The sequence below is a fragment of the Polypterus senegalus genome, chromosome 7 (assembly GCF_016835505.1).
Source record: "Polypterus senegalus isolate Bchr_013 chromosome 7, ASM1683550v1, whole genome shotgun sequence".
In the NCBI taxonomy this organism is placed as follows: Eukaryota; Metazoa; Chordata; class Cladistia; order Polypteriformes; family Polypteridae; genus Polypterus; species Polypterus senegalus.
The window spans coordinates 102,535,482-102,562,298 of NC_053160.1; the positions used below are offsets into that span (position 1 = coordinate 102,535,482).

General features: G+C 44.2%; 1 protein-coding gene across 19 annotated transcripts in view; it reads right to left on the reverse strand.

Moving 5' to 3' along the window:
* Window positions 1-26,817, reverse strand: part of celf4 (CUGBP, Elav-like family member 4) — a 1,212,964-nt gene that overhangs the window by 207,583 nt on the left and 978,564 nt on the right. For all 19 annotated transcript variants that reach the window (XM_039759134.1, XM_039759132.1, XM_039759130.1 and 16 more), the window contains one exon: window positions 2,347-2,496. In XM_039759134.1, the coding sequence (XP_039615068.1) occupies window positions 2,347-2,496 (150 nt within the window). The remainder of the gene's footprint in view (window positions 1-2,346; window positions 2,497-26,817) is intronic.

The window sequence follows — 26,817 nt, forward strand, 5'->3', positions numbered from 1 at the left end:
TGGCTGCAGGCCGGATTCAGTTGTCTCATACCCAAACAGATAGGCAGTTGTAATTTGATAACTTGTGCTGTAAAAAATTATGGAATATTTTCCAAATGATGAAACGCGTTAATGATTGCGCCATGTCCCCTGATGATGCTTGCCTAGTGCCTGAAGTTAATCTGAATCAGATTAAGTGACTTCAATAAATGGATGGATGAATGGTTGATTTAGCTAGCAATGACCAGCCACAAACTACTGAAGATTCTAGAGTAGCTAAATAGGAAGAATCCAAACATCATCCACAAATTCTCTTACATTGTGTAGCAGATTATCAGAATCCAAACTTAAATAATGCTGTAGGCACTAGGCAGCATAAACTGTTGCTGCTTTACAGCACTTACATTTGTTGGTATGCAAAAAGCATAGCTCAAAATAAGGAAATCTGGCCATTACAACGATAAAGATGTTAGTTTGCCATAATAATTGTTTTCTTTAGTAGTGCAAATACCAAATGGCATTTATTTTAGAAACCTAACAAGTTAGAAAATCCTGGAGATCACTAGCTAGTTGTTATAAAAATATTTGTACTATAGAGTTTTCTTTCTGCAAAGTGGAACATACAGAATTGCATGCTTCAATGATGCATTCATTAGCATCTGTGTGTGCAGTCAAAATAATTTAACTGTTTTAAAAATATACTTGCATAGTAATGGCATGTACTTTTCACTATAATATTTACAAATACTGGATTTTGTAACTTGTGCATACATTTCTTCATTAGACTTCAACTGATGATTGGTTGGGGAGATAAAGAAGTGGTCTTATGTCCATAGACTATGGTGGATAAATTCTTAGAAGATGAGATTTAGATATTATTTTTCCTCACATTAAGAAGATGCACTAGGTAAACCATTTACCTCATTTTCACATACAGTTTAAGCTTAATTTGTTAACAGTATTGTTTCCATATAAATTCTGATATACAATCACAACTCACCTTACTTTCTTTTGAATCACAATATGTAATGAAAAAATTATCAAAAGAAAATTGAAAAATATTAAATGCAAGCAAAATGTGAGCAGTCACAGGACGTCAATAGCAGGTCTAGCGTCCTGTGCCCTTCTCCATGCTTGTAAAGATAATCACTGATCCACCATTACTTTCAGATTGAAGAACCCATTTGTCTAAGCAAATAATTTTGATGGTACAATGTTGTTACCAGACTAGTATATGGTGGTGTTCTGCATTAATTAACAGTGGCATTTTTTTGCTTGGTGTACTGAAATCCATGCTTGAACTAACTATATATAAATGTTTACTACCTTCCAATTTCTAATTAGTTTAATAATCAGTAAGATTAATTCAGGGAGGGATCATCTGTGTTAAAATTAATATTTGACAGTGTCATATTTTGTAAAGCAGCATACATAATTTCAGCAATTTCAAGTAAACAAATTAATGCAATGAACTGAGGGAGGACAGACCAGAGTTGTTTGGTGACAGCCCCTGTTTTGCACAATCCTGTGTTTTCATAGGACAGAAAATTATTTATATTTATATTAAACTACAATTCTCCTATGATCCTGAACTGGATAAGCAGGTTAGAAAATGGATGGCTGTAGAATTGTCTTTAGTTATCAATTTCATTAAAAAAATACTTAAAAAAGAATGTTTGCTTTTTCCATCTAATGGTGCCATCTTGGTTCTGTAAAAACCACAAACCCAAAGCTTTTATTTAAGCCAACAATTTCTGATTTCATTTAGAGGAAACCACTGATCAAACTAAACATTTGTGACACTGAGTCCCACAAACTAACCAGACTTGCAGTGACACCTAAGCATAATACTACTACTACTACTAATAAAAAAGAATCTTGCAGCCAGTGATATGTATTTAAATTTATCTCGCCTTACAGTCAGCCATTAACTACAGTCAACACAGCTAGCAGTAATCCTAAATGGAAGTGCTTCCTATTCAAAAATAGTGAACCTGATAACCAGTGCCCTCCAGTCACCCAGTGTCCACACCAGCTGACTCTTAAAACATTTAAACCACTAATGACAATATGGAGACAAACCAGTACCATATTTACTGAGCTTATCCAAATGATCTTGGAACAGTTAAATCTACTAATTTAACACTCTTAAATGAAAGTATGCCACAGAGAATGAAGGAAAACAGCAAATTCTGATCTTCTGTTAATCTAAAAACACAAATTAACATCTCATTACATAAAGCAAGCTGAGCCAATGACAGACTCCCACATGACAACAAGGTAATTCAAATTGTCAAGTGGTAATAGTCATGGATATATGACTCACAATGGCAAGTCACAAAAAGAGAGTCTCAGTCTTCATCCTACCTGGATAGGGATGGATGCCATTTGCAAACACAGCCTCAGCAGTGGGCTGTCCATTGCCCTGGGGTGGAATGCCACTAAAACCATTAACTCCAATAGGTGAGGGAATGCTGGGGACTGCTGGTGCAGTGATGCCAGGGGGGGTACTTCCACCTGTGAAAAGAACAAACAATACAACAGTCTTATCTGTTTATTGAAAGGAAGGCAGTGTTAAATATAAAACCAATTAATTTAACAGTAAGAAAATAATCAAAGCTTTAAAAACTGAAGATGCAGCTTTTGGCATGTCTGAAATGTTAAGGCCATTTAGAAAGAGTCATTAAATGGGTAAATATTTGATAAATTTAGTTTACATTTTAGGCTGTTGCAGAATTTCTACCAACATTCACGTTTGTTATAATACTCCTTCACCCTGTCAGGGATGCCAGGGGCAACGACCCAGCCGGGACGCCATGAGGGACCGGAAGAGGGTCAAGGCCCACCTTGGATCACATGGGGGCCGCCTTCCTGGTTGCTCTGGGGGCCACGTGTTGAGGGCATGGAAGCCCCACCCTGTAGGGGCCCGTGGTCACCACCAGGAGGCGCCCCAATGCCTTGGGGACCTGTTACCTCAGCACTTCCGCCACACCAGGAAGTGCTGGGGGGAAGATTAAGGAGGATACCCGGAGAGCTGCCGGGAGAACAGCCAGCACTTCCGCCACGCTGGGCCGTGGCCAACGGGGGAGTGTCGGAAGCACCTGGAGCTCATCCGGGTCATGTATAAAAGGGGCCGTCTCTCTTCATTTGAGGCTAGAGTCGGGAGGAAGAGGACGAGGCAAGAGAGTAGAGTGGAGGCGGCCCGAAGAAAGGCATTTGAGTGGCCAGGACTGAGCGTTGGGGTTTGTGCACTAATGAACTGATTCTTTTTGACAATTAATTGTAAATAGTTGTAAATAAACACGTGTGGTGGTATTGAACAACATGTCCGCCTGTCTGTGTCCAGGTCGGCTCCACAACCCTTATGAAAACACTAGCATTCTTGTATAGATAGATAGATAGATACTTTATTAATCCCAAGGGGAAATTCACATAATCCAGCAGCAGTATACTGATACAAAAAAAAAAAAAAAAACAACAAAACAAAAACACTATTAAATTAAAGAGTAATAAAAATGCATGTAAAAACAGACAATAACTTTGAATAATGTTAGCATTTACTCCCCTGGGTGGAATTGAAGAGTCGCATAGTGTAGGGGAGGAACGATCTCCTCAGTCTGTCAGTGGAGCAAGACAGTGACAAAAGTCTGTCACTGAAGCTACTCCTCTGCCTGGAGATGACACTGTTAAGTGGATGCAGTGGATTCTTCATGATTGACAGGAGTTTGCTTGGTGCCCGTCGCTCTGCTACAGATGTTAAACTGTCTAGCTTTATTCCTACAATAGAGCTTCCCTTCTTAACAAGTTTGTCCAGGCGTGAGACATCCTTCTTCTTTATGCTGCCTCCCCAGCACACCAATGCGTAGAAGAAGGCACTCGCCACAACCATCTGGTAGAACATCTGCAGCATCTTATTGCAGATGTTGAAGGACGCCAACCTTCTAAGAAAGTATAGTCGGCTCTGACATTTCTTACACAGAGGATCAGTATTGGCAGTCCAGTCCAATTTGTTATCCAGCTGCACTCCCAGGTATTTATAGGTCTGTACCCTCTGCACACAGTCTCCTCTGATGATCACAGGGTCCATGAGGGGCCTGGGCCTCCTAAAATTCACCACCAGTTCCTTGGTCTTGCTGATGTTCAGGTGTAAGTGGTTTGAGTCACACCATTTAACAAAGTCTTTGATTAGCTTCCTGTTCTCCTCCTCCTGCCCACTGCTGATGCAGCCCACAATAGCAGTGTCATCAGCGAACTTTTGCACGTGGCAAGACTCCGAATCGTATTGGAAGTCTGATGTATATAGATTGAACAGGACCAGAGAAAGTACAGTCCCCTGCGGCTCTCCTGTGTTGCTGACCGCAATGTCAGACCTGCAGTTCCCAAGACGCACATACTGAGGTCTGTCTGTAAGATAGTCCACAATCCATGCCACCTGGTGTGAGTCTGCTCCCATCTCAGTCAGCTTGTCCCTAAGGAGCAGAGATTGGATGGTGTTGAAGGCACTAGAAAAGTCCAAAAACATAATTCTTACAGCACCACTGCCTCTGTCCAAGTGGGAGAGGGATCGGTATAGCATATAGATGATTGCATCCTCTGCCCCCACCTTCTCCTGTTATGCGAACTGCAGAGGGTCGAGGGCGTGGCGGACCTGTTGCCTCAGGTGGTGAAACAGCAGCTGCTCCAAGCAACAGTCCGGAAGTCATTCAGCTCACTAGGAATTATTATTATTAAATTAATTATTATTAAATTAATTCTACTCCAGTTTCTTAATGAAAATACCTCAAATTTTAACTTAGTCTCTTGCTCACAATGCTCATCATGCCTTTATTCAATGTTTTTAACTGAAGACTATTAAAAAAAAATTAAAACATATTTAGACTTTGATTTTCTGCATGTTTTAATGTTAGTCATGCTTTTCTATTTTTGGTTTGTATGGGGCAGAGGCAAGTTCAAGTACACTAGAAGGGGAGCTGAGCAGCAGAGATTTAAGAGAAATCAGAAAAGGACTGCCAATGAAAAGGCTTAGGTCAATTCTTGAGAAATCCTGACTCAACTTTACAGCAGCACCACATACTGTATATGTTGTCCTTAGTGTTGTCATCTCCCCTTATTGTACTGTATGTCTAATTGTCTTGCTGTGTTTTTCTGCCATGTTGACATAGGAACTGCAATATTAAGGGTGGCAAGGTTCATTGGAATAGTCCTAAAGCAGGAGCAAGAAGTAGTTTAAAAGGAAAAGGATATGCAGTGTTGAGAGGGATTTCCAAAGCCAGAGAGAGGATCACACTGATTGCTTTTAGGACGGTTAAACACTCGATTGTTAGTAAAGCCACCTACCAGGAAAAAGATGTGTGCTGCACCACCCAGAAGCATGTGGCCAAGGATTGCAATATTCATTTTTTTCCTGAGACACATCCAAATTATTTACCCTGGAGGAGTGGGAAGCTGATAGGTTGAACATGTGGTAGGATATAAAGTGTAATTTCGTACTGCACCGAGATAGCATTCTGAGACTGTTAACTGCAATTTTGTGTAGTTTGTTTCAATCTCATTATGTCTGAGTATTGTGCAAACATGCATTTATTTTGTATTTAGCATTACATATTTTCTTAATGCAATCTGGTACTATCTAACACCGGATTCTAGGTGTGTTGCCTTATAATTATGTGGCAAGGGGAAACAGAGCAGAGACTTGTAAGGCCTTAATAGTGTATCAGAAAGCTGGCAGCCGACCTGATCATGGCCTTTTCTCAACTTAGTTTTTGGGGATCAGCACGTAAGCCAAGACCATAACGTAAACCAAAAGTCAAAGTGTAAAACCAAAAAAAAAAGAAACCCACACATATTTCATTAATTACATTTTTTTTTCTCAAAAACAAGTCTTTCACTGTTCCCTTTTACTTCTCAAAATGTGGATGTCTTACTGAGTGCACCACGGATGTTTATACTGTCAACTTGATCACACCACATTCTGCACATAATCAGCACAAGTGACTAGTAAAAATTGATGTTGTTCCAAACAGACAACACAGCCGTTGATAAATAATACACAAAATGGTGGAGCATGAGAAAAATGACAATGAAAATGGTAATACAATGGTGTTACAAAAGTAACAATAAAAATATTAACAATATATGTATTAAAAAATGCAGCTCAAAAACATTAAACACCATTAAATAACTAGTATAATATCATGTTATGTTAGCCATTTAACAACTTTTCCTCATCTTTTTGGTCATTTAACATGGTGGACATTTAATATCTGAAATCTACTGGTGCTGTGACATTCTGGAATCTGGCAAATAAAACTTATGCCAGTAAATCTGTTGCTTTAGACCAGGGGTGGGCAATGTCGGTCCTGGAGGGTTGCAGTGGCTGCAGGTTTTCTTTCCAACCCAATTGCTTCATTAGAAACCAATCTTTGCCAATCTCAGACCTTATTTAATTTTATGGCTTGTTAGTCTACAATATTAAGTTCTTATTTTGTAGATTTTTTTCCAACGGTATCATCCACAAATGCAACGGATCTATCCTGGGCCGAAGTAATTGTGGAACCTGTTGCCTTAAAGCTCTACGAATGAGCCTCGCTCCCTCATCAACTGGATTATGAATAAATGGGCACGCCATGGTTATTCATGTAAAAGCCTCCAATGCACTCCTTGTCATTTTATACTTTCTAAGTAATTAGAATCGCCTGCATGTAATCTGTAATAATTTTATATTGGAGGGTCGATGTGTGCGAAAGAGGGAGAGAACAGCAGCAGAATAATCCCAGCCCCGCAGAAGGTTGTGCTGTGACATCACATGGCTTGTCCAATCATATTCATCAAGCTAAGATAAGCTTCACAACTAACCTGCCACGGAGCAGGCTTGTCCAAGAGCATATGGTGACATAGTAATTAAGCGGAGCTTCAGGTTAGCCTCGTTCGCGGAACCGAATTTGGAGAAATTAAGCCGGGATTATCGAAATAAACCTGGATTTTGAGGTTAGCTCACTTCGTGGAACAGCCCTCTGGCTACTCTTCCATGGCTTACCCGATTGCTGAAACCAGCCCACATAACACTTTTGTGTCCTCCACTGACTTGATTATTGTATGTTGAGAGAAAACACATTTTCATTTCCACTCATTTTAAAAGTGGCTATCACCGATTGAAAGTAGCTTCTGTAATTAAGTTATAAAAAAATGTCTGTAGCAGCAAATTCTGCATTTTAAATATTACTTTTGAGTTATTATTTTAACAAATGTTGAACAACTTTGTGCTTAATTTAAAAAGTGAGCAGCTTTTGTTGTTACCAAAAATGTCTGCAGTGGCAATTTCTGTGTTTAGGTAATTACTGCTGTGGCCCCCGGCCGGGACGCCCAGGAGGACGTGAGGAGGGCTTGTGCCTCCTCCAGACCGAGGCGTCCGTCCTGGTTCTGTTGGGGGCCACGGGTTGAGGGCATGGAAGCCCTTCCCTGTAGGGCCCGTGGTCACCGCCAGGCGCGCCGATGCGGTTTATCCGTCGCGGTTGCGGTCGGGGCTGGAGCCCGGCCGGGGCGCCTTGGAGGACGGGAGGAGGGCGAGTGCCTCCTCCAGACAGAGTGGGGGCGTCCGTCCTGGTTAGGCAGGGGCCTCGGGTACAGGGCTTTGAAGCCCAGCCCTGTAGGGACCCGTGGCCACCGCCAGCGGCGCCCGGTGCCTAATATCCGGGAGCCCGGCACTTCCGCCACACCAGGAAGTGCGGGGAAGCATTTGTGTGGCACCGGAGAGCTGCCAGGAAGACAGCCGACACTTCCGCCACGCTTGGCGTAGCTAAGGACGGAACCCCTGGGGCTCATCCGGGAGCCTTATTTAAGGGGCCGCCTCCCTCCAGTCATTGGTGGAAGTCGGGAGGAAGCAGACTGAGCTGGAGAGCGAGGACAGGAGGCGGCCAGGAAGGAAGGCACAAAAAGACTGTGGGCCTGGACTTTGGGGGTTGTGCAGAAGGCACTGGGGTTGTGTGAGTGCACGTGACTTTTATATTGTATAATATTGTAAATAAACGGTGTGATGGGTGAAAACATGTTGTCCGTCTGTCTGTGCCGGGGCCAGCGTTCACAGTGGCGTAGTCGGCAGGATGCTCCGCCTGGTGCAAGGCGGGGACCTGCATTCAAACAAATTTCTGTGAACGGCCCGGCGCAGCAGCGGAACCCACACACTGGCCGCGGGGCCTGTACACAACCCAGCGGAGGCGTTTAGCCCAGAAACCGCCGCCCGGACAGCGGATAGCTTTCCCAGTGCGGAGGAGGACTTCGACACGCCCGGGCGCAGCGGGCTCCAGCCGCACTGTCGGGACGGACAGCCAGGCCGGCGTTGCTTCGCTGAAGGCCACACCGAGGCAGGGGCCTCGGCATGGCGGGATTCCGGGAGGTGAGTGCCCTGCCCTGCAATCGCCGGCCCTTCGGGTCGGACTTACCTTTGTTTCTACAGGGAGGGCGGGCGGATCAGCGTCCGTGGCAGAGGCACGCCGGGCCACGGGCTGTCGGCAGCAGCGGCGGAGGCAGCGAAGAAGGCTGCGGATTGAGCCGCTGCGGCTCAGGGAATCGCCCGCAGTCACAGCGCGGCAAAGAGGCACGTCTCCGCACTCAGAACAGGGGAGGCAAGATGGCGCGGGCGGAGGTCCCGCTGCTGGCAGGCGGATTGGCGGTGTGTCTTGCGTGCCCGCCGATGATTGGATAGAGGCGGGTCCAAGGAACGCCAGTCTCGTGCCAAATCGAGACCCGATTGAGCCAGAGGGAGTGGCCCAGAGGAGGCAGGCGTCGCGTGGAGCTGATGGACAGGTAAGCCCACCGGCGTCTGTCTCTCTCTCACCAGCGGCTCGGCGTGTGTCGGAGGAGTCCCGGCCCGCCAAGCCGTCTTTAGAGGAGTTACTTACGTGTTCGCCGCTCAGTGTGAGCAGCTGGCGGGAAAGGCGGTCGTCGGGAGAGCGCCCGCGTGAGAGCGGAGGATCGGCGGCGCTGGAACCGGAGGCGGCAGAACAGGGCGGGGGTGGTGAGTATTACCGTCCCGTAAAGCAAGTGGGGGTTAGCGAACATGGCTGTGACCGTTTGCACGGGACGATCAGCTCAAGTAGGCAACCTCCCGACAGCAGAGCGCGGTGCAGGCGGCTAGCGAGGCTTTCGAACATGCAGGGGCTGGTAGGATCGGGGCTGCTGAGTGCCCTGGGTCCTAGCGCCCTGCGCTCAACCAGCGGCTGTCACCTGTCGCTCTGCCTGGGCGCGCAGAGCGGGCGGGTTTTGAGCTTTAGCTGTGCTCAGACCCAGACCGTCAGCGCGTCAAGAAAAGAAGGAGGAACCGAAGGGTGAATGCGGTTCCTCCGATAGGAAGAGCGGCGCTGGAGTGCGGCGCGTCGGAGAAGGGCGTCCTCTGGATGGACAGAGGAGATCCCCTGGCGGCTGGGCGAGCTGCCTGCGAGGCGGTGCGAGGCCGGCGGCGGGACGGGCATGGAACCTGCGGCGGAGGACTTCAGCAGGCAAGTTGGGGGCTGTCGGAGGGGCAGGAACACGGGTCGTCAGGAGACCGGCCAGGCTGGGGTGAGTGTCCTGGCTGTGCTTCTGGCCCTCTGTTCCTTTATTTTACAGGCCCGAAGCCCGGCGCTGAGGCCGGCGTTGACAGGGACCTGCCCTCCTGGAGCGGCGCTCAGCGGTGCTCCACGCCGGGAGGACTACAGTGACCCGCTGGAACAGCGAGGCGAGGCGGCGCAGACCACAGGGGCGTTTGCGCCCGGCGAGGGTGCCGAAGACAGATGTCCCAGGGTGCCGTGTTGGACCCTGGGGACATAATAGGACCCTCGCTGGGGGCGTGCTGCCCTTTCCGGGTTGTGCCGTTGGACCCGTGTCCTCGCTAGCGGTGGGGCACTGTGGCCCCGGCGGGGCCCAGGAGGGGCGTGAGGAGGGCTTGTGCCTCCTCCAGAAGCGCGAGGGCGTCCGTCCTGGTTCTGTTGGGGGCCACGGGTTGAGGGCATGGAAGCCCTTCCCTGTAGGGGCCCGTGGTCACCGCCCGGCGGCGCCCGATGCGGTTTATCCCGTCGCGGTTGCGGTCGGGGCTGGAGCCCGGCGGGGCGCTTGGAGGACGGAGGAGGGCGAGTGCCTCCTCCAGACAGAGTGGGGGCGTCCGTCCTGGTTAGGCAGGGGGCCTCGGGTACAGGGCTTTGAAGCCCAGCCCTGTAGGGACCCGTGGCCACCGCCAGGCGGCGCCCGGTGCCTAATATCCGGGAGCCCGGCACTTCCGCCACACCAGGAAGTGCGGGGAGGCTTTGTGTGGCACCGGAGAGCTGCCAGGAAGACAGCCGACACTTCCGCCACGCTTGGGCGTGGCTAAGGGCGGAACACCTGGGGCTCATCCGGGAGCCTTATTTAAGGGCGCCTCCCTCCAGTCATTGGTGGAAGTCGGGAGGAAGCAGACTGAGCTGGAGAGCGAGGACAGGAGGCGGCCAGGAAGGAAGGCACAAAAAGACTGTGGGCCTGGACTTTGGGGAATGTGCAGAAGGCACTGGGGTTGTGTGAGTGCACGTGACTTTTATATTGTATAATATTGTAAATAAACGGTGTGATGGGTGAAAACATGTTGTCCGTCTGTCTGTGCCGGGGCCAGCGTTCACACTGCTCATTATTTATTCCTTAAAAAGTGCATTCTCGTTGTACGTTATGATTAAGAAATTCAGGCACTAGCAAATATAACTTATTTAATCTATACTAATAAAAGGCAAAGCCCTCACTGACTGACTGACTCGCTCACTCACTCACTCACTCACTCACTCACTCATCACTAATTGTCCAACTTCCCATGTAGGTAGAATGCTGAAATTTGGCAGGCTTATTCCTTACAACTTACTTACAAAAGTTAAGCAGATTTCATTTTGAAATTCTACACGTAACGGTCATAAAGGTTAGACAGCGTCCGCCATGTTGAACTTTCTTATTTAAGGCCCAATCTTCACGAAATTTGGTAGGCGGCTTCCTCTCGCTAACGAAACCGATGTACGTACTTATTTCGGTGGTATGACGCCACTGTCAGCCGCCATATTGAACTTTCCAACGTCACTAATACTCCAACTTCCCGTGCTGGTAGAAGGCTGACCCCATCTTCACGAAATTTGGTAGGCGGCTTCCCTGTGCTAACCGAAACCGGTGTACATACTTATTTCGGTGGTATGATGCCACTGTCGGCCGCCATATTGAACTTTCCAACGTCACTAATTGTCCAAATTCCGTGTAGGTAGAAGGCTGAAATTTGTCAGGTTCATTCCTTACAGCTTACTTACAAAAGTTAAGCAGGTTTCATTTCGAAATTCTACGCGTAACGGTCATATCGGTTGACAACGTCCGCCATGTTGAACTTTCTTATTTATGGCCCCATCTTCACGAAATTTGGTAGGCGGCTTCCCTGCGCTAACTGAAACCAATGTACGTACTTATTTCGGTGGTATGACGCCACTGTCAGCCGCTATATTGAACTTTCCAACGGTCTTTGTTACTTATGGGCCCATCTTCAAGAAATTTGGTACGCAGGTTCCCAGAGCTAAATGAATCCTACTTACGTTCATATATACGTCCATAGCCTGCAGCTCGGTCACTGTGTGAGGCGGTGTTGGGTCCCCCATCCCAATGCCTCCCACGTTGTTGGCTGCCTGCCTATATAAGGCCGTCCGTCACTCCGGTCTCAACGTTCCCTTCATTGCTTTGCCACGGGATTCACGTCTTCCTGCTGATAACTACAGCCTTTTTATTTAATCTACGGCTTCTCCACTGTTTTATTGTTCGTTTATTACGATTATAGTTATTGTGTAGGTATTTTAGACTTTTGTTTAGACATTGTTCAGGTACCCATTTGCTTTATCATTCCAACCGTACCCCCATTAACATGTCTATCGAGGTGATCAACATCGATCAAAGAACTGTCACTTACTGAGTGGTTTACATGCCCGGAGATGACACCAGCCTTTTCTCTTTGTTACATATTGCACGGCCATATCAGGCTCACACTTGATATCCAGAGGAACATTGTGTCTTATGTATTGAATGACAGAGACAGGTTCAAGGTGTGGACTGATGACAGTACAGGAGATAATTATACTACACAGGAGCACTAGAAGAGTGAAATGCTTAATCCCTTCACCTATGGTTCTGCATGTGAGTTGATGGCTGCCGCTGAATTGTTCGGTTGTTGCTTTCAAGTGTACCGAAATGGCCAAATATTTTACACCTTTGGACAACCACCAATGCCTCTTAAACATCTTAGATTCACAGGTGACGATTTCAGTAGTGGACACTTTGATGTTTATGAATGTTTAAACTCTCAAAAGCTGAATGTGAAGTTATCGATGAAACCAGTTGTATGCTTACAAAGCTTGACAGATGCTGAATGTCATTTCAACACAAGTCAAATACGGTCATAATTGAAACAAACCATGAAACTTAAACCGATTATGACAGCAGCAATCCAAGCTGTGAGATTTGAGACAAGATTACTTTTCACATGGCCAACTGTACGTTGCATGCTGAAGAGTAAGCTCAGCGCACAGCTTGGTCATATTACAACCGGAGGGCCGAACTGACAATGTGGTACACAACGAGATCCTTAACAAATAATTATTGGTATATTTTCCCTCAGTTTAAAAAGGTTTAATTTTCTTCTTAATAAAAATTTTAAGGCAGTACTTCGCCGCTGCAAAGCACATGTATTTTGCTAGTAAAAACATATAGGTTAGGTTGGTTTTGAAATAGCTTTAAAAAAATTAATATTTAAAAAATATATGCTGTGTAATAGCACCAGTTGCAAATATAGTTTTGTTAATCAATGCTAACTTTAAAAAGAAGCATGCAAGACTGCAGTAGAGGATAAATATCACTGACCCTCACATATTCTTGTGGTACACAGGAAGACATTGGAGGAATAAAGGGAGAGAACTGCTGCAACAGGCCATCGCAAGATCCTGCAGTTAAAATGTTGTGCCTCAATGTTAAGATGGACATATGCATTTATATTCCATCACAAGATGAATCACTTCCTGCTACAGTGGAACCTCGGTTCATGAACGTCTCGGTTCACATACAAATCAGTTTACAACCAAAAAGTTCACCAAACTTTTGCCTCTGTTCACGACCACACACTCGGTATACGGACAAGCTAGTTTCCTTTTCGGTTTGTACATGTTCAGTCTCTCCCTGTGCATTTCCTGTGCAGCGAGAGAGCAAGAGAGAGTGCAACACACACACACACACAGGCGTGCAAGAGAGAGAGACACACACACACACACAGGCACGCAAGAGAGACAAAAAAACACACGCAGGTCCACACAAGAGAGAGAGAGAGAGAGACACACACACAGGAGCGCGAGAGAGATACACACACATACACAGGTGAGCGAGAGAGACACACACACATACACACACACACAGGTGCCCAAGAGACACACACTCACACAGGCGCACGAGAGAGAGACACACGCACACACGAGAGAGAGAGCTGGACGCATAAGGTAGAGAAGGCAGTTAAAGAATTCAGCTGGGCTTGTTTTTGTTTTCATTTCTGTTTACAGCAATCGGTTTGTAGCGTGCATTGTTACAATGTTACTTTTCTTGGTGGTTTGTTAAATTATGGATTTTTCAAATGTTCATCTTTTTCCCTGTGCTTAAAACTTAAAAAAAAAGTGTTTTTAGTGAGCAGTTCTTAGCGCTATAGCGCAAACTATTGCAGTGTTAGTTTTCTCTGTTGTTCAAGGTTTTCTCAGTGTTATTCAATGTTTTTACATTTAGTTTACTATTACCTTGTGCATTCTATGGTATAATTAACTATATTTGTGCTTAAAAACTAAAAAAAAAAATATATTTACATACAGTTCGTACGGTCTGGAATGGATTAATTGTATTTACATACAATCATATAGGGGAAATTGCTTCCGGTCATGACCAAATTGTTTTACGAAACGGAATGAGTTTTGGAACAAATTATGGTCGTGAACCGAGGTTCCACTGTATTAGGAAGAAGGAACCTTCTCAATATGTTACTATCAAAATGGATTTGGATGCAAGTAGTCTGTATTGTATTGCTGCAAAGGTGACATGCTACAGGCAATTACATAAATCAACCCTGGCTATGAACTGGTAATGTGTTGGTTTATCTATGCCATAGTGATGTACCTTAAGCAAATGCTGGCATCATCCATACCATGGCTGGGCTGTGCTAGACTACATATCAGCAGCATGTTCAGTCTTCACCACTACCTCTGCTGAATTCCATTTCTACAGAGCACCTCAATAACTGAATAGCTTGGTGCCTTATTATACATTTGCTGATTTGCTTTGATTACAAGGGTATTAAGGCTGCTTAGTCCATTTTGTCTTTTATTGGAGTCACCAAACTGACTTCCATTGAGGAGATTACTGCCTAAATTTGCAAATAATTGTAGGATCTAATATCAGGAAGACATACTTATTTGGACATTGTCTGCTTGATTGTGTAACTGGAGTTGCAGTAAACCAATCGTAGCATTATTCAGCTGAGTCAAGATAATATATAGTTTTCCCACACACCTAAACAGTTTTTCACCATAAATATAATTTCAGCAGTTTTCTTGAAAGCCACAGACAGTGCAGATTATTATATCATAAATAAAATAATTCAGACACCAAAACATCTAACCATTGTCACACACATGCAAATCGGAGGCAGCTAAAGGGATCAAAAAAGGATAATTCCACGCTGGACCAAGGGATGGCAGGGTGCACTTATCCTTTCTCTTTTTCCTCTTCTGACTGAACATGGGAAATTCCACCTTGGCTTGATGACATCACTTCCTGTCCCTGCCAGGATGACACCATGTCTGTAAAGACCTGTAAAACCAAATCTTCACTTTTTGACAGCCAATTTCAAGTGTACAGGTGGCTGCCCCTAAACCTTTCTGCAGTGTGGTCTGAGTCCTTTCACAGTGGCGTAGTCGACAGGATGATTGACTCCATGAGGAACCGGCAGCAGGACCTGAATTCTGAACTCCAGCCCTTCAGGGTCCAGGTGGGAAAGTACTGTGTGGCCAAGTATGGGGCATGGGTTGTAGGTCGGGAGGGCCAGGCGCAAGCTTCAGCCCAGGGGTCAGTACTAAACACAGTCCTAAGGGAGAGTGCGAAGAGGGTTAACAGAATACAGCCTTGCTGGAAGGGGGAACTACACAAGGCTTATTATGGTCTCTCAGGAGAGAAGACTGCCTATCAAAACCCCACAAAGGCAGAGACCTATGAAAAAGATGGCGGAGCCCCAGGCCCGCAGGTGAGGAAAATATTGAGGTGGAAGTTTGACCCCGAGTGGCCAACCCCTTCTCAGGCCTTCAGCCTATGGGGCTAAATTGGGTGCTGGCTAAGGGCAGACAAAAACAATGACCAACAGGTTGTAGAACGACTTGCCTGTTTCATCCTGATAAACTCATTGCCAGAATATCTCTCCCAGACAGCCTGGTGGACAAACTTTTAAAAACATGGTCATTCTCATTGAAATCATTGAGGGACATCCACCTCCTGTTTCAATGGATACTGTATGAAGGATTGCAGAAAAAATTATCCACAGCAGTTCAAATCCTTCATTTCCAGTGATACTCAGGCAAGATTGGGCTGATAATAAAAGTGGTTTAACACTGACCACTCTTTAACAAAACTTAGCCCTAGTAACAGACGGAGACAATACGTCTCAGGCTGCCTCCACGCCAAATATAGAACCAGGTGAGAATAGAGACTCAGCTCTTCGGAGTGACGTGGCTATTCCCTGGACGTCGCACAATGAGATGTCATCATCAGGCACTACAGCAGAACAGAATGAAATCATGCCCCTTGAGGTCACTGTGGACCCTCTTTCACAGCTGCACTTTCAATTTAAGCAGACCCCGGCTTCCTTTAAGAGGGAGCAATGGAACAACGACTCCCTCAAATTCCCCATTTGTTCTAGTCAATGGCCATTGCACTCAGCATCCTATGCCACAGAGTCCTCACTTTGTATTAAATAACAAACTTCTTTATTGGGTAGCAGAACATGAGAGGGATGTACGGTTGCTGCTGTTAGTCCCACAGTCCTACCTGCAGTATGTCTGTGAACTAGCACACACCCACCTCCTGGGTGCCCATCTGGGAACTGAAAAAATCCTTGAGCATATTAAGCTCCAAATTTATTGGCCGTGAATAAATGGGGAGGTTTCCTGCTTTTGCACATCCTGCCAGGAGAGTCAACTATGCCTAGCTACCATCAAAGCTATTGCACGGGAATTAGTAGGGGTCTTTGTGCGAGTCGCCATTCCTAAAGAAGTCCTAATGGACCAAGGGATGCCATTTACCTCAGAGACATTCAGGGAAATGGCTAAGTTACTTAAGATAAAGAATTTAAAAACCTCAGTATATCACCCTTATACCGTTTGCCTCAAGCAGATGCGGTGCAAGGTGTTCAACGAGGATAGAAGGAAATGGGATTGCTCTTCTTCCTCATCCTTTTTACCTATTGGGAAGTCCCACACGCGTCCATGGGGTTTTCACCTTTTGAATTATTGTATGGGCAGCAAATCCAGGGAATTTTAGATATTTTAAAAGAGGATTGGGATTTGAAGGCCCTCCCCTCCACAAATATTCTAGAGTATATTGCACAGTTACGCAATATATTCACAAAGATCTGGCCTATTCTAAAAGCAAACATGGAAAAGGCATCCCAGGTCCATCATTATGATTGTGGCACATCTCTGTGGGAGTTTCGACCTGGAGATGGTGCAATAGTCCTCGTTCCCATCTCTGGAGATCGAATGCATGCTGGAGCTAGGTGTGATATAGGAAAGTCATAGTCCCTGGTCCAGCCCTATTTTCTTGGTCTCTAAGCCTGAATGAAGTTGGAGATTTGCAATGACTTCTGCCAGCTTAATTAAGTTTCCCAATTTGATGTCTATCCGATGTCACAAGCAGCTGGGATAGCCTGAATTCTTGACCACTCTTGATGTGACGAAGGGGTACTGGCAGGTTCCTTTAATAGACTCTGCGAAGGCTAAGACTGCGTTTAGTACCCCTTGTCGTCACTGGCAGTATTGTGTCCTTCCATTTGGGTTAAATGTGGCACTCACAATCTTCCAATGTCTGGTGGATAAAGTGCTTCATCCTCATAACTCTTATAGTGCTGCCTACCTGGATAACGTAGTCATCTATTCAAGCACATGGAAGGAACATCTACAGCAGGTCAAAGTTGTATTGCGTTCATTAGAGGAAGCCGGTCTTTGTATTAATCCAAAGAAATGTTTCTTTAAGATGAACAAAGCGAAGTAGATAGATAGATAGATAGATAGATAGATAGATAGATAGATAGATAGATAGATAGATAGATAGATAGATAGATAGATAGATAGATAGATAGATAGATAGATAGATAGATAGATACTTTATTAATCCCAAGGGGAAATTCACATAATCCAGCAGCAGTATACTGATACAAAGAAACAATATTAAATTAAATAGTAATAAAAATGAAAAAAATTAAAATATAATTAATGTTAGCATTTACTCCCCCGGGTGGAATTGAAGAGTCGCATAGTGTAGGGGAGGAACGATCTCCACAGTCTGTCAGTGGAGCAGGGCAGTGACAAAAGTCTGTCACTGAAGCTACTCCTCTGCCTGGAAATGACACTGTTAAGTGGATGCAGTGGATTATTCATGATTGACAGGAGTTTGCTAAGTGCCTGTCGCTCTGCCACAGATGTTAAACTGTCCAACTTTAATCCTACAATAGAGCCTACCTTCTTAACAAGTTTGTCCAGGCGTGAGACGTCTTTCATCATGAGACCGCAGTGTTCCAAGTAGACGCCATCTTGATAGGCACTGTCTGAAGACCAAGCCTGTCTCGGCTTAACGGGATACTACCGCAGGTTTGTACTCCAATTTTCTGAGTGAGCAGCTCTCTTGACTAAACTTACAAATAATAGGGCTCCAAACATTGTGGAATGGGATGATAACACAGAAACTGCATTTAGTGACTTAAAACAGGCTCTTACATCGGAACTGATTTTGAAGGCTCATAACATTTCTTTGCCTTTTATTCTCCAGACAGGCGCTTCGGACACAGGCCTGGGGGCCATGCTGAACCAAAGAGTCAACGGTGTTGAACACCCTGTCATGTTCCTGAGCTGGAAATTGATGGAATGGGAAACCAGGTATGCAGCGGTGAAATGGTAGGCCTTGGTGATCAAATGGGAGGTTACACAGCTGAGGAACTACCTCTTGGGCTGTGAATTTGTGCACCTTTACAGTGGATGGCCTTACACAAAGAATCAAACCCATGGTGGTTTTTTAGACCTACAGCCTTTATGTTCATTCACCATTGGGACTCTTGTCACGCCATCGCTGATTCTCTTTCTTGGGTTCATGACCTCTCAGTCAGGAATGCCTGACCCAATGGGTCTGGGCTGAGTGGGGGGCCATGTTATACACATGCGCATGCGAGGCAGCTAAAGGGCTCAAAAAAGGATAATTCCATGCTGGACTAGGGGATGGAAGGGTGCACTGATTCTTTCTCTTTCTCCTCTCTATACCGACCATGAGAAATTCTGCCTGGGCTCGATGACGTCACTTCTGGGTCCAATATCATCACTTCCGGTTCCTACCTGGACGACATAATTTCCCCTGCCGAGCTTTAAAACTGCCATGTTTTTTGTGTGCCAGTTCTGTTTTGGTTTGGACTGATGTATGTAAAGACCTGTGAAACCAAATCTTCACTTTTTGACAGCCAATTTCAAGTATATGGATGGCTGCCCCCAAACCTTTTTGTGGTGTGGTCTGAGTCCTTTCATACCATCTATTTCCATAATCTGCTTTTTCAGGAGGGTTCAGGAAATAAATTATTTTTTGACTAATCCAGTTGTTTAAATAATGTCAACAATTCAACACAAGTGAGTTTAGCTAGAAAGAAAATATGCAAACCCAATGAGTCACCAAAACCCAAAGTTATATTCAGGTAAGAACAGTAAGAAAAGAAATTGCTCAAGCCAGTTATCTAACATTTCTCAATTTATATAATACAGATTATAACTTTTGTATCTGGCAATTACTGTAACTCAAAATCATCTGTAAATACACAGAAATCAAGTTTCCTTTTTTGCACAAACAAGTAAAGCTTTTTGTTAGACAGTAGCCTGTCTATAGTTTAAAAGAAATGTGTTGTCATTACAGCTTTTGGTAGATTTTTGAGTTTACAGATTTATAGTGTGGCGGAAAAGACCAGGAGAGGGACTTCGCCTCCTCCGGACCATGAGAGGGCAGCCGCCCTTGTTTTTATGGGGGCCACCGGAATGGGGCATGGAAGCTCAACCCTATAGGGGCCCGTGGTCACCACCAGGGGGCGCCCAGATGCCTGAGAAGCCCTGGAAATCAGCACTTCCGCCACTCCCGGAGGTGTTGGCAGAAGGAAAACCAGGGACACCGGAGTGCTTCTGGGTGCTCGTGCAGCACTTCCGCCACACCAGGAAGTGCCACAGGAAGCTCATCAGGAGCACATCCTGGTGGACTTATAAGGGACCGACTCCCTACATTCGTCAGCTGGAGTCGGGTGGAAGAGGACGAAGCTCGGAGGAGTGGAGTGGAGGCAATGAAGATAGGACATGAAACAAAGAGGCCTGGACCGAGGGTGTGTGGTGCAGGGGCACCAGGTTGTGCGTGGTGTTGTACATAGTGTAAATATGAATAAACGTGTGTTGGTGTTTGAACCATCGGTGTCTGCCTGTCTGTGGCGAGGCTGGTCACCACAATAGTTTCAAAGACTTCCAGCTTTTAGTTAATTTTTTAGTAATCAAATGACATCATATATCAGTGCAGGATCTCCCTTAAAATTAAATTAGAGGCAATGAGCCTCAAAACTTGGTACAATAAGGATGTAAATTAGTTTGGTCTCATTCTCAGAGGAAGGTGCAAAAAGACAGTGAAGGTGTGCAGTCAGAACTGGGCACAGTCTCATAGTTGAAGATCCCAGACCAGTATGTAGAGTTAATAGTTGTAGATTCCAAGATGGATGAAGTGGCATCCCAACCAGAAGGGAGAAAAGCTCCTTACCCGGACAGGAGGCCCCAACTGAATGAACAGGTGTCCCAACCAGATTTGTCTGCAGTACCTCTCCTGGTTGGGATGAAATGGAGGGACAGGAAAGGACTGTCTCTGGGGACTATTTAGTCCCCCACTATGGAAGGTGGTGGCTTTCCTTGGGTGGAGCTTTATTTCATGTTTCTGCAGGCCTCATTGGGAAATGTAGTCTTGGTGAGCAGCCCTGTCAGGGTGTGTGGGTTCTGTCAGAGGCACACACCTGAAAAGAGGTACTGCCTAGCCAGAAAGTGCTTCTAGGCTGTAGGCATTTGAAACCAGAAGTACTCCCGGGACTGGCATAAAAGAAGCCACCCGACCTCAGCCAGGTGAGTTGAGTTTGGACGAGGTGGGAAAAGCTTGCCTGAAGGAGTGACAGAGGATTTATTGTACAGAGAAGTCTGCATTTTGGAGGATTGTGACCCATATAAGGTATTTTCATGAAATAAGCATCACTTTATTGAAGCTCTTGACTGTCTGTACTTGTGTATGGAATCTGGGGCTCTGGGTTCCCCCTGGTGTTAACAAATGGTGTAGTCAGCCGCGCTGTTTGCAGGGACCTGCAAATCTCAGAATTTCTTTTGACAAAAGACCCAGACAACTGGGCATACACAGTTCACATACGTTTATTTCAGCTCCTAGGAGAGTGATGAAGAAATCTCAAAGTCCTTGCTGACACAGTACAAGAAGGTTCGAATGATAGGTCAATGTGGATAATCTCGCTGAGTAACTCCGGCTGGTGATGGTGTTTCTATGAGTTCTGGAGACTCTTCAGACTGCAGTGACATGACTAGAAGTTACAGTAAAAAGCACCCTTCTTGGCCATTGAGGGGTTGGCTGTATAGGTGAGAGAGATCTGTACAGTATATGAGATTGGAACTCAGTGTGAAATGGTCCATGCTACTCTTGGGGGGAATCACATTTTCTACAAATATCATAAAAAAACGAAAGAAACTCCCTCATACTTGAAAGCTTACACACTGAGGCCATTCCTCAGACTACTGAAATCAGGATGAGTATAGAGACAGGAGCATAGTGTGAAGGGGCCCCAGACACAGGTGCCAGGAACTAAGTAGCTACTTTTCCTACAAATGACCACAATATTGTGGGTAACTGCATAGAAGTGAGTGTTGAGAGTGACAGGGGCGCTCAGCATAACAGGGGCATTCAAACAACTCTGTCTCCTGTACAAACTACCAGATCTGATGTCTCTAATTCCTTACCTCCTCCGTATTCTGTAAAGGCTGTTCAGTCGGTAAAGAGCACATAATTAACCCATCAAGGGTCTCAAACCGTTGATTGGCAGGAAATAAATGACCTGAGATGTCCACCCACTCCAGTTCTGCTTACCTGGAGTAAGTAGGAAGAAGGAGGAGAATTCAAGCCAGCAAGCCCCAAAGCTCAGGAAAAAGAAATAAGTATGAATTTTCCCTGCTGTTTTTAAAAAGCTGAGACATTGTTTTAAGTACCAAGGATGGGGCATTATTAGAGACACTGTCCTCAGCTACCTGCAGAACTGTGGGGTGAATTGGATACAACCCGCTGGGAGAATTATATGTTATTCTTCCAATGCAGAATTATATGGACACCATGCTGTGCTGCCCTTGGAATGGAAATACCCCTTCACGGGACCGAATGCTGCACATTATAAGGCTCAGCTTGGGGGTTGTCATATAAATGCCAAGATAAATGGACTGGCATCCTGACCAGAAGGGAGGAAGATTCCTTACCCAGATGGGAGATCTCAGGTTCTTGGACAGGTATCCAGGCCAGATTTGTCTGCAGTACCTTTCCTGGGTGAGAAGAAATAGCGGGACGGGGGGCTATTTAATCCCTCACTACGTTAAATGGCAGCTTCCCTTGAGCAGAGCTCTCATTCATGCTCCCGCAGTGCACCTTAGAAAATAAAACCTTGTTGAGCAACCCTGTCACGGTGTGTGGGTTCTGTAAAAAAAGGTGCACATCTGGAAAGAGGATCCACCTGACCTGGAAGTGCTTCCAGGCTATAGACATTTGATAATGGAAGTACTCCCTTGTCTGACATAAAAGAAGCCACCCAGCCTCATCCAGGTGAATTGAGTTGGGAAGATGTGGACAAAGCTTGCCTGACGGAGTGGTGGAGGTTTTATTTTGGAGAGAAGTCTGTATTTTGGAGGACTGTGTCCTGTATAAGGTATTTTCATCAAATAAACATCAAATACACTTTATTGGAGTTCTTGACTGTGTGTCTGCACTTGTGTCTGGGGCTCTGGGTATACACCCCCCCAGCATTCATAAAGTTTACAGTCAGGGCATACACTGTATACTCTTATTCTGTTTTTCTGTAACCCTCTAAGTTTAATGCATCTCATATTTTAAGCAGCAGGGTGCTTTGTTTCTCAGCTAAATGCCCATAAATGGAGCGTCTGGTTTTGCCATTAAGAACTAATTTGAATGCAGGGCAGGTGTGTCAAAGCTGTTTAGGGAGGTGCTTTTGGGGGGAGAGTGTCATGCACAGCTGTAAGGAAAGGACCCAATATGGAAGCAGAGAAGTTCCTTAAAAGGAAATCATTCATTGAAGGTCGATTATGTGAAGCAGTGCAGAGTGAGACAGCAGGGTGCTGTCCAGACTATCACTTGCTGCTCTGCAGTTTCATTACTTCTTGCACAGATTACTAAGGAAATCAGATGGATGCAATTACTTTATAAATGAATGAGGCAGCCTCAGTCTTCATGTGTGAGGAATGCTGACAGAGCAGCAGTCCATCTGGCTCTTGCAATCAGCATTCAACCTCCAAACTAGTTGATTATGTCTTCCTGACATTTCACAGTGACCACTATTTAGGACAGGGCTATTCAATTACAAATTCAGTTGGGTCAGATTTTCAAACCAAGAAATTTAGCTGGGCCAGACATTTTCAGCAGTTGGTAAGCAGCAAGTTATGACAAATTTTAAATCAACACAAATGAAAGTATTTAAAAACAAGTAATGTTTATTCATATTTTCCCTTTTACATTTGGTCACATCTGACACAGGCACATCAAAAAATGCATAAAAAAGCTGTAACTGAACAGAATCTTAGGTACAGTAGTAGCAATATTTTTTTTCCAGTTTTGAAATAAAAAATAAACATTTTGCTCACATCTGACCCAGTAACTTCTCAAAGTGCATAAAAATCAAAAAAATGCAGAGTTAGCAGTAATATTTGTTTCCCTTTTGAAATATGAGATCCTCCCCCAATTTAAAGGGGTCATTGTAACAGGCAAGGGATTTTTATTTTCATACAACTTAAACTAATTCACACGGTTTTATTTACTCTTATGACAGGGGGTAAAATCCCAGTTCCACAACAAAGCCTTTCCTATGGAATTTTTTTCCCCCAGAAAAAAACTACCTGAGCAAATGTTTAAGAGCAAGGCTGCACATATGACATGAAAGTGGATTAGTACATTTATTTTAAAATGTCTTTGTACAGCATTCTTGAGTGCCAAGTAATGAATTATTAATTATAATTATTATTAGTTTTTAATAATTCTTATTTTCGATTTTTCTTTGTTGATGACCTCCCATTGAAGAATTTATTGGTAACAGAACAGATAGCACGCATGCCAAAATGACTGAGGCCACAACTAAAAGTATAATTTTTTGTTACCGTTTTAACAAAGTTTACTGTCCACAGTCAATCACAGAGCAGCCCATTAAGCGACCGTCTTAACATGCAGACTTCATCACATTGCTGTGTATGATGAAACAGCAGGCAGGTGACTACTCATACATGTTAATTGACAAACAGGTCGGCATTTTGCATGGAGTATGCCCTAAATCAAAAGAGAAACGGTATACAAAGATGCATGAACACTGGGTGATTGGTGACAAATCACACTTTGGTGTGCCATGGCAAATCAGAAGGGAGAACTGAATTCTACAGGGCGGGCACAGATATATTAATACCAGGGAACCTATAGGATGGGCAGAGGAATTTCAAATATTTTGCATGCCTACCTTTTGTTTTGATGACCAGTTGCATCATATTCAGCCCTTCTTTCATTATTCTGGCAAAGTGTAACCAATTCATGGCTGTCCCATCAGCAGGGCCATTTACTTAGAAATATTTTCCAGCGCATGTCTCCAAGTCTGACATTTTCGCAGCGACTTCCTTGCACCCAGCATTGGATATAAACCAGCCTTTATATGGCTCAAGGGATATGCAAGGGGGAGCTCATACTGACACATATGTTAATGGCACATACATTTAACAATAAAACAAAAAAAGGCCTTTTGCATCTGTTACAATATAATTAGTTTCAAGATTGAATGATTTCATTCACCACTGGCGAACTAAGTAAAAATGATAATCACCAAATCTATTTTTGATCACATTTGCAATCATTTTAGTGGCAGTCTAGAGCCCTGGTGGGACCACGGGCTGGTTGCTCCTGGGCTGCTTTTGGCCTGCGGGCCGCGATTTGAATTGGCCTGGTTTAGAAGATGAGTAAAGCGGAGACATTTTATTTTGAATGTAGACTTGCAAGCTAAACAATCTAAGAAAACATGCAAATTGAAATATCAGGGTAGTGTTTGGCAGAGACTACTGGCTATACAGTATGTCATATTTTAAATAATGTTTTCTCATGTAACTGTTTTTAACCTGCAGCACTGCAAAAAAGAAAGTCTAAATATTATGATAGCTATGACTTGCTCTTTTTTGTGCAGTATCCCATCTGCTTTGGAAGCTTATCATTGTTTTTTTTACAATATTTGTTATTTATAAAGCAGCATTAGTCTATGTGGAATTAAACATAACTGGGGTAAACTGTGTCCTCCAGCTGCGGTGGGCTGACACCCTGCCCGGGGTTTGTTTCCTGCCTTGCGCCCTGTGTTGGCTGTGATTGGCTCCAGCAGACCCCTGTGGCCCTGTAGTTAGGATATAGCGGGTTGGATAATGGATGGATGGATGTGTCCTCCATCTACTCTGATTTGTGTATTTTAACAACATTGCATGCAGCTTTTTTCAGACACTTCTATGGTATTCAAGAAAGACTCTTATACTTTCAACATAATCTTAGCTGTGAAGAGAAGTCGTGCCTTGTGATAATCAATCCAGCTGAGCTAATATTAACCACAAAATATCACTAATTAAAACAGATGTCTATGCTTATGTAGATATAGGAAATATCATTGTCTATGGGTCAAAAAGTACTAATACCCAGTACAGAGCAGTAAAGTTACAGGAGAGTCTGAACATACAAAACACATGGAACAAAAGTGTGCCATGTTAAAGACTGTATTTAAGTTTATGAAAAGCAACAACTTTCATCTTCTTTAGTGCTATGAAATTTACACATTTATTTCCCATGAACAGATGTGGAAAATCAATGTCACTCTCCACAGACAGTGATGCCATGTATTCTTTCCCCTGCTGGTTGATCTGACAGGAGTTTTTTGCCCTTTTTTCTTTGTGGGAAATTGAAAGCACAACAAACATTTTTTTTCTAGCAAAAGGATCCATTTAATTGTTTCCTGGAATAAAGGATTATTTTGTTTTAATGATCTGGCAGCCAAGGTAAAAAAATATATTTTGTTTGCAATTAGATACCTTCCAGACCAGGGGCCTCATGTATAAACAGTGCGTATGCACAAAAATGTTGCTTAAGTTCAAATCGCGATGTATAAAACCTAAATTTGTTGTAAAGCCAAGCACATTTCAACGGTACCTCATACCCTGGCGTACACAAGTTCTCTGCTCGGTTTTGCAGACTGGTGGCACCTAGCATCAAAGCAGTGCTACTGTTCCTGTGTGGTTATCTTTACTTTTTCAGATCCACATCCCTGATGAGGCCTTATAAATACACTGAAATTAACCGCATATTGTTTATTAGTTTAATGCATCTGATTGTAATTAACCAGTAACAATATAATGGTCCACGGAATGGTCAAACTATTCTAAATACCATAGCTGCTTTAGTGTTGTTACTCCCACTGCACCTTCTTCTTCTTCTTTCAGCTGCTCCCATTAGGGGTTGCCACAGTGGATCATCTTTTTCCATATTACTCTCACTGCACCACTATTTACAGTATATCACTGTATCTGAGTAGGGAATCAAAGATCTACAGAATCTGAGAAAGAGAATTATCGGTAACAGCATCAAGCACATGCTGCCTCAGCCATGCTGTCTATTGAAATGCTTTCACACGGCAAACATTTCAAAGCCTTTCCTGTACGGACCTCGCAGTTCAGAAACAGTTTCCTCCCAAGAACTACAGTATAAATGCATTCAATCAAGTGCTCCTTGTAGAGCTGTTTGTACTTATAAGTACAATCATCTCACTGTAAACTTGCACTACAGTGATAATATTGCACAACCTGAGCCACTTTATAAAGCACGTATTTACATATGATGACAATATCATTTTTAAGATGAAATCAGCAAAATATGTTTATTATATTATACAGATAGAACTTTAACTTAATTTAAATAATCTATATTGCAGCCAATCCCAGCCAACACTGGGCGCAAGGCAGGAAACAAACCCCGGGCAGGGTGCCAGCCCACCGCAGTAATCTATATTGTTAATAATTTTTTTTTATTATTAATTTTATTGCATTCCATACAAATCAATCGAGTTTTACATAAAGAAAATTTTAGTTAAGAACAAATCGATCCCCACCCCTAAGAGAGAGAGCAAGCCAAACAGTAGGAAATTTAAGAGCTATAAACATACCTAAATTAATAAATTCTCTGTGCTTTATGAGATTA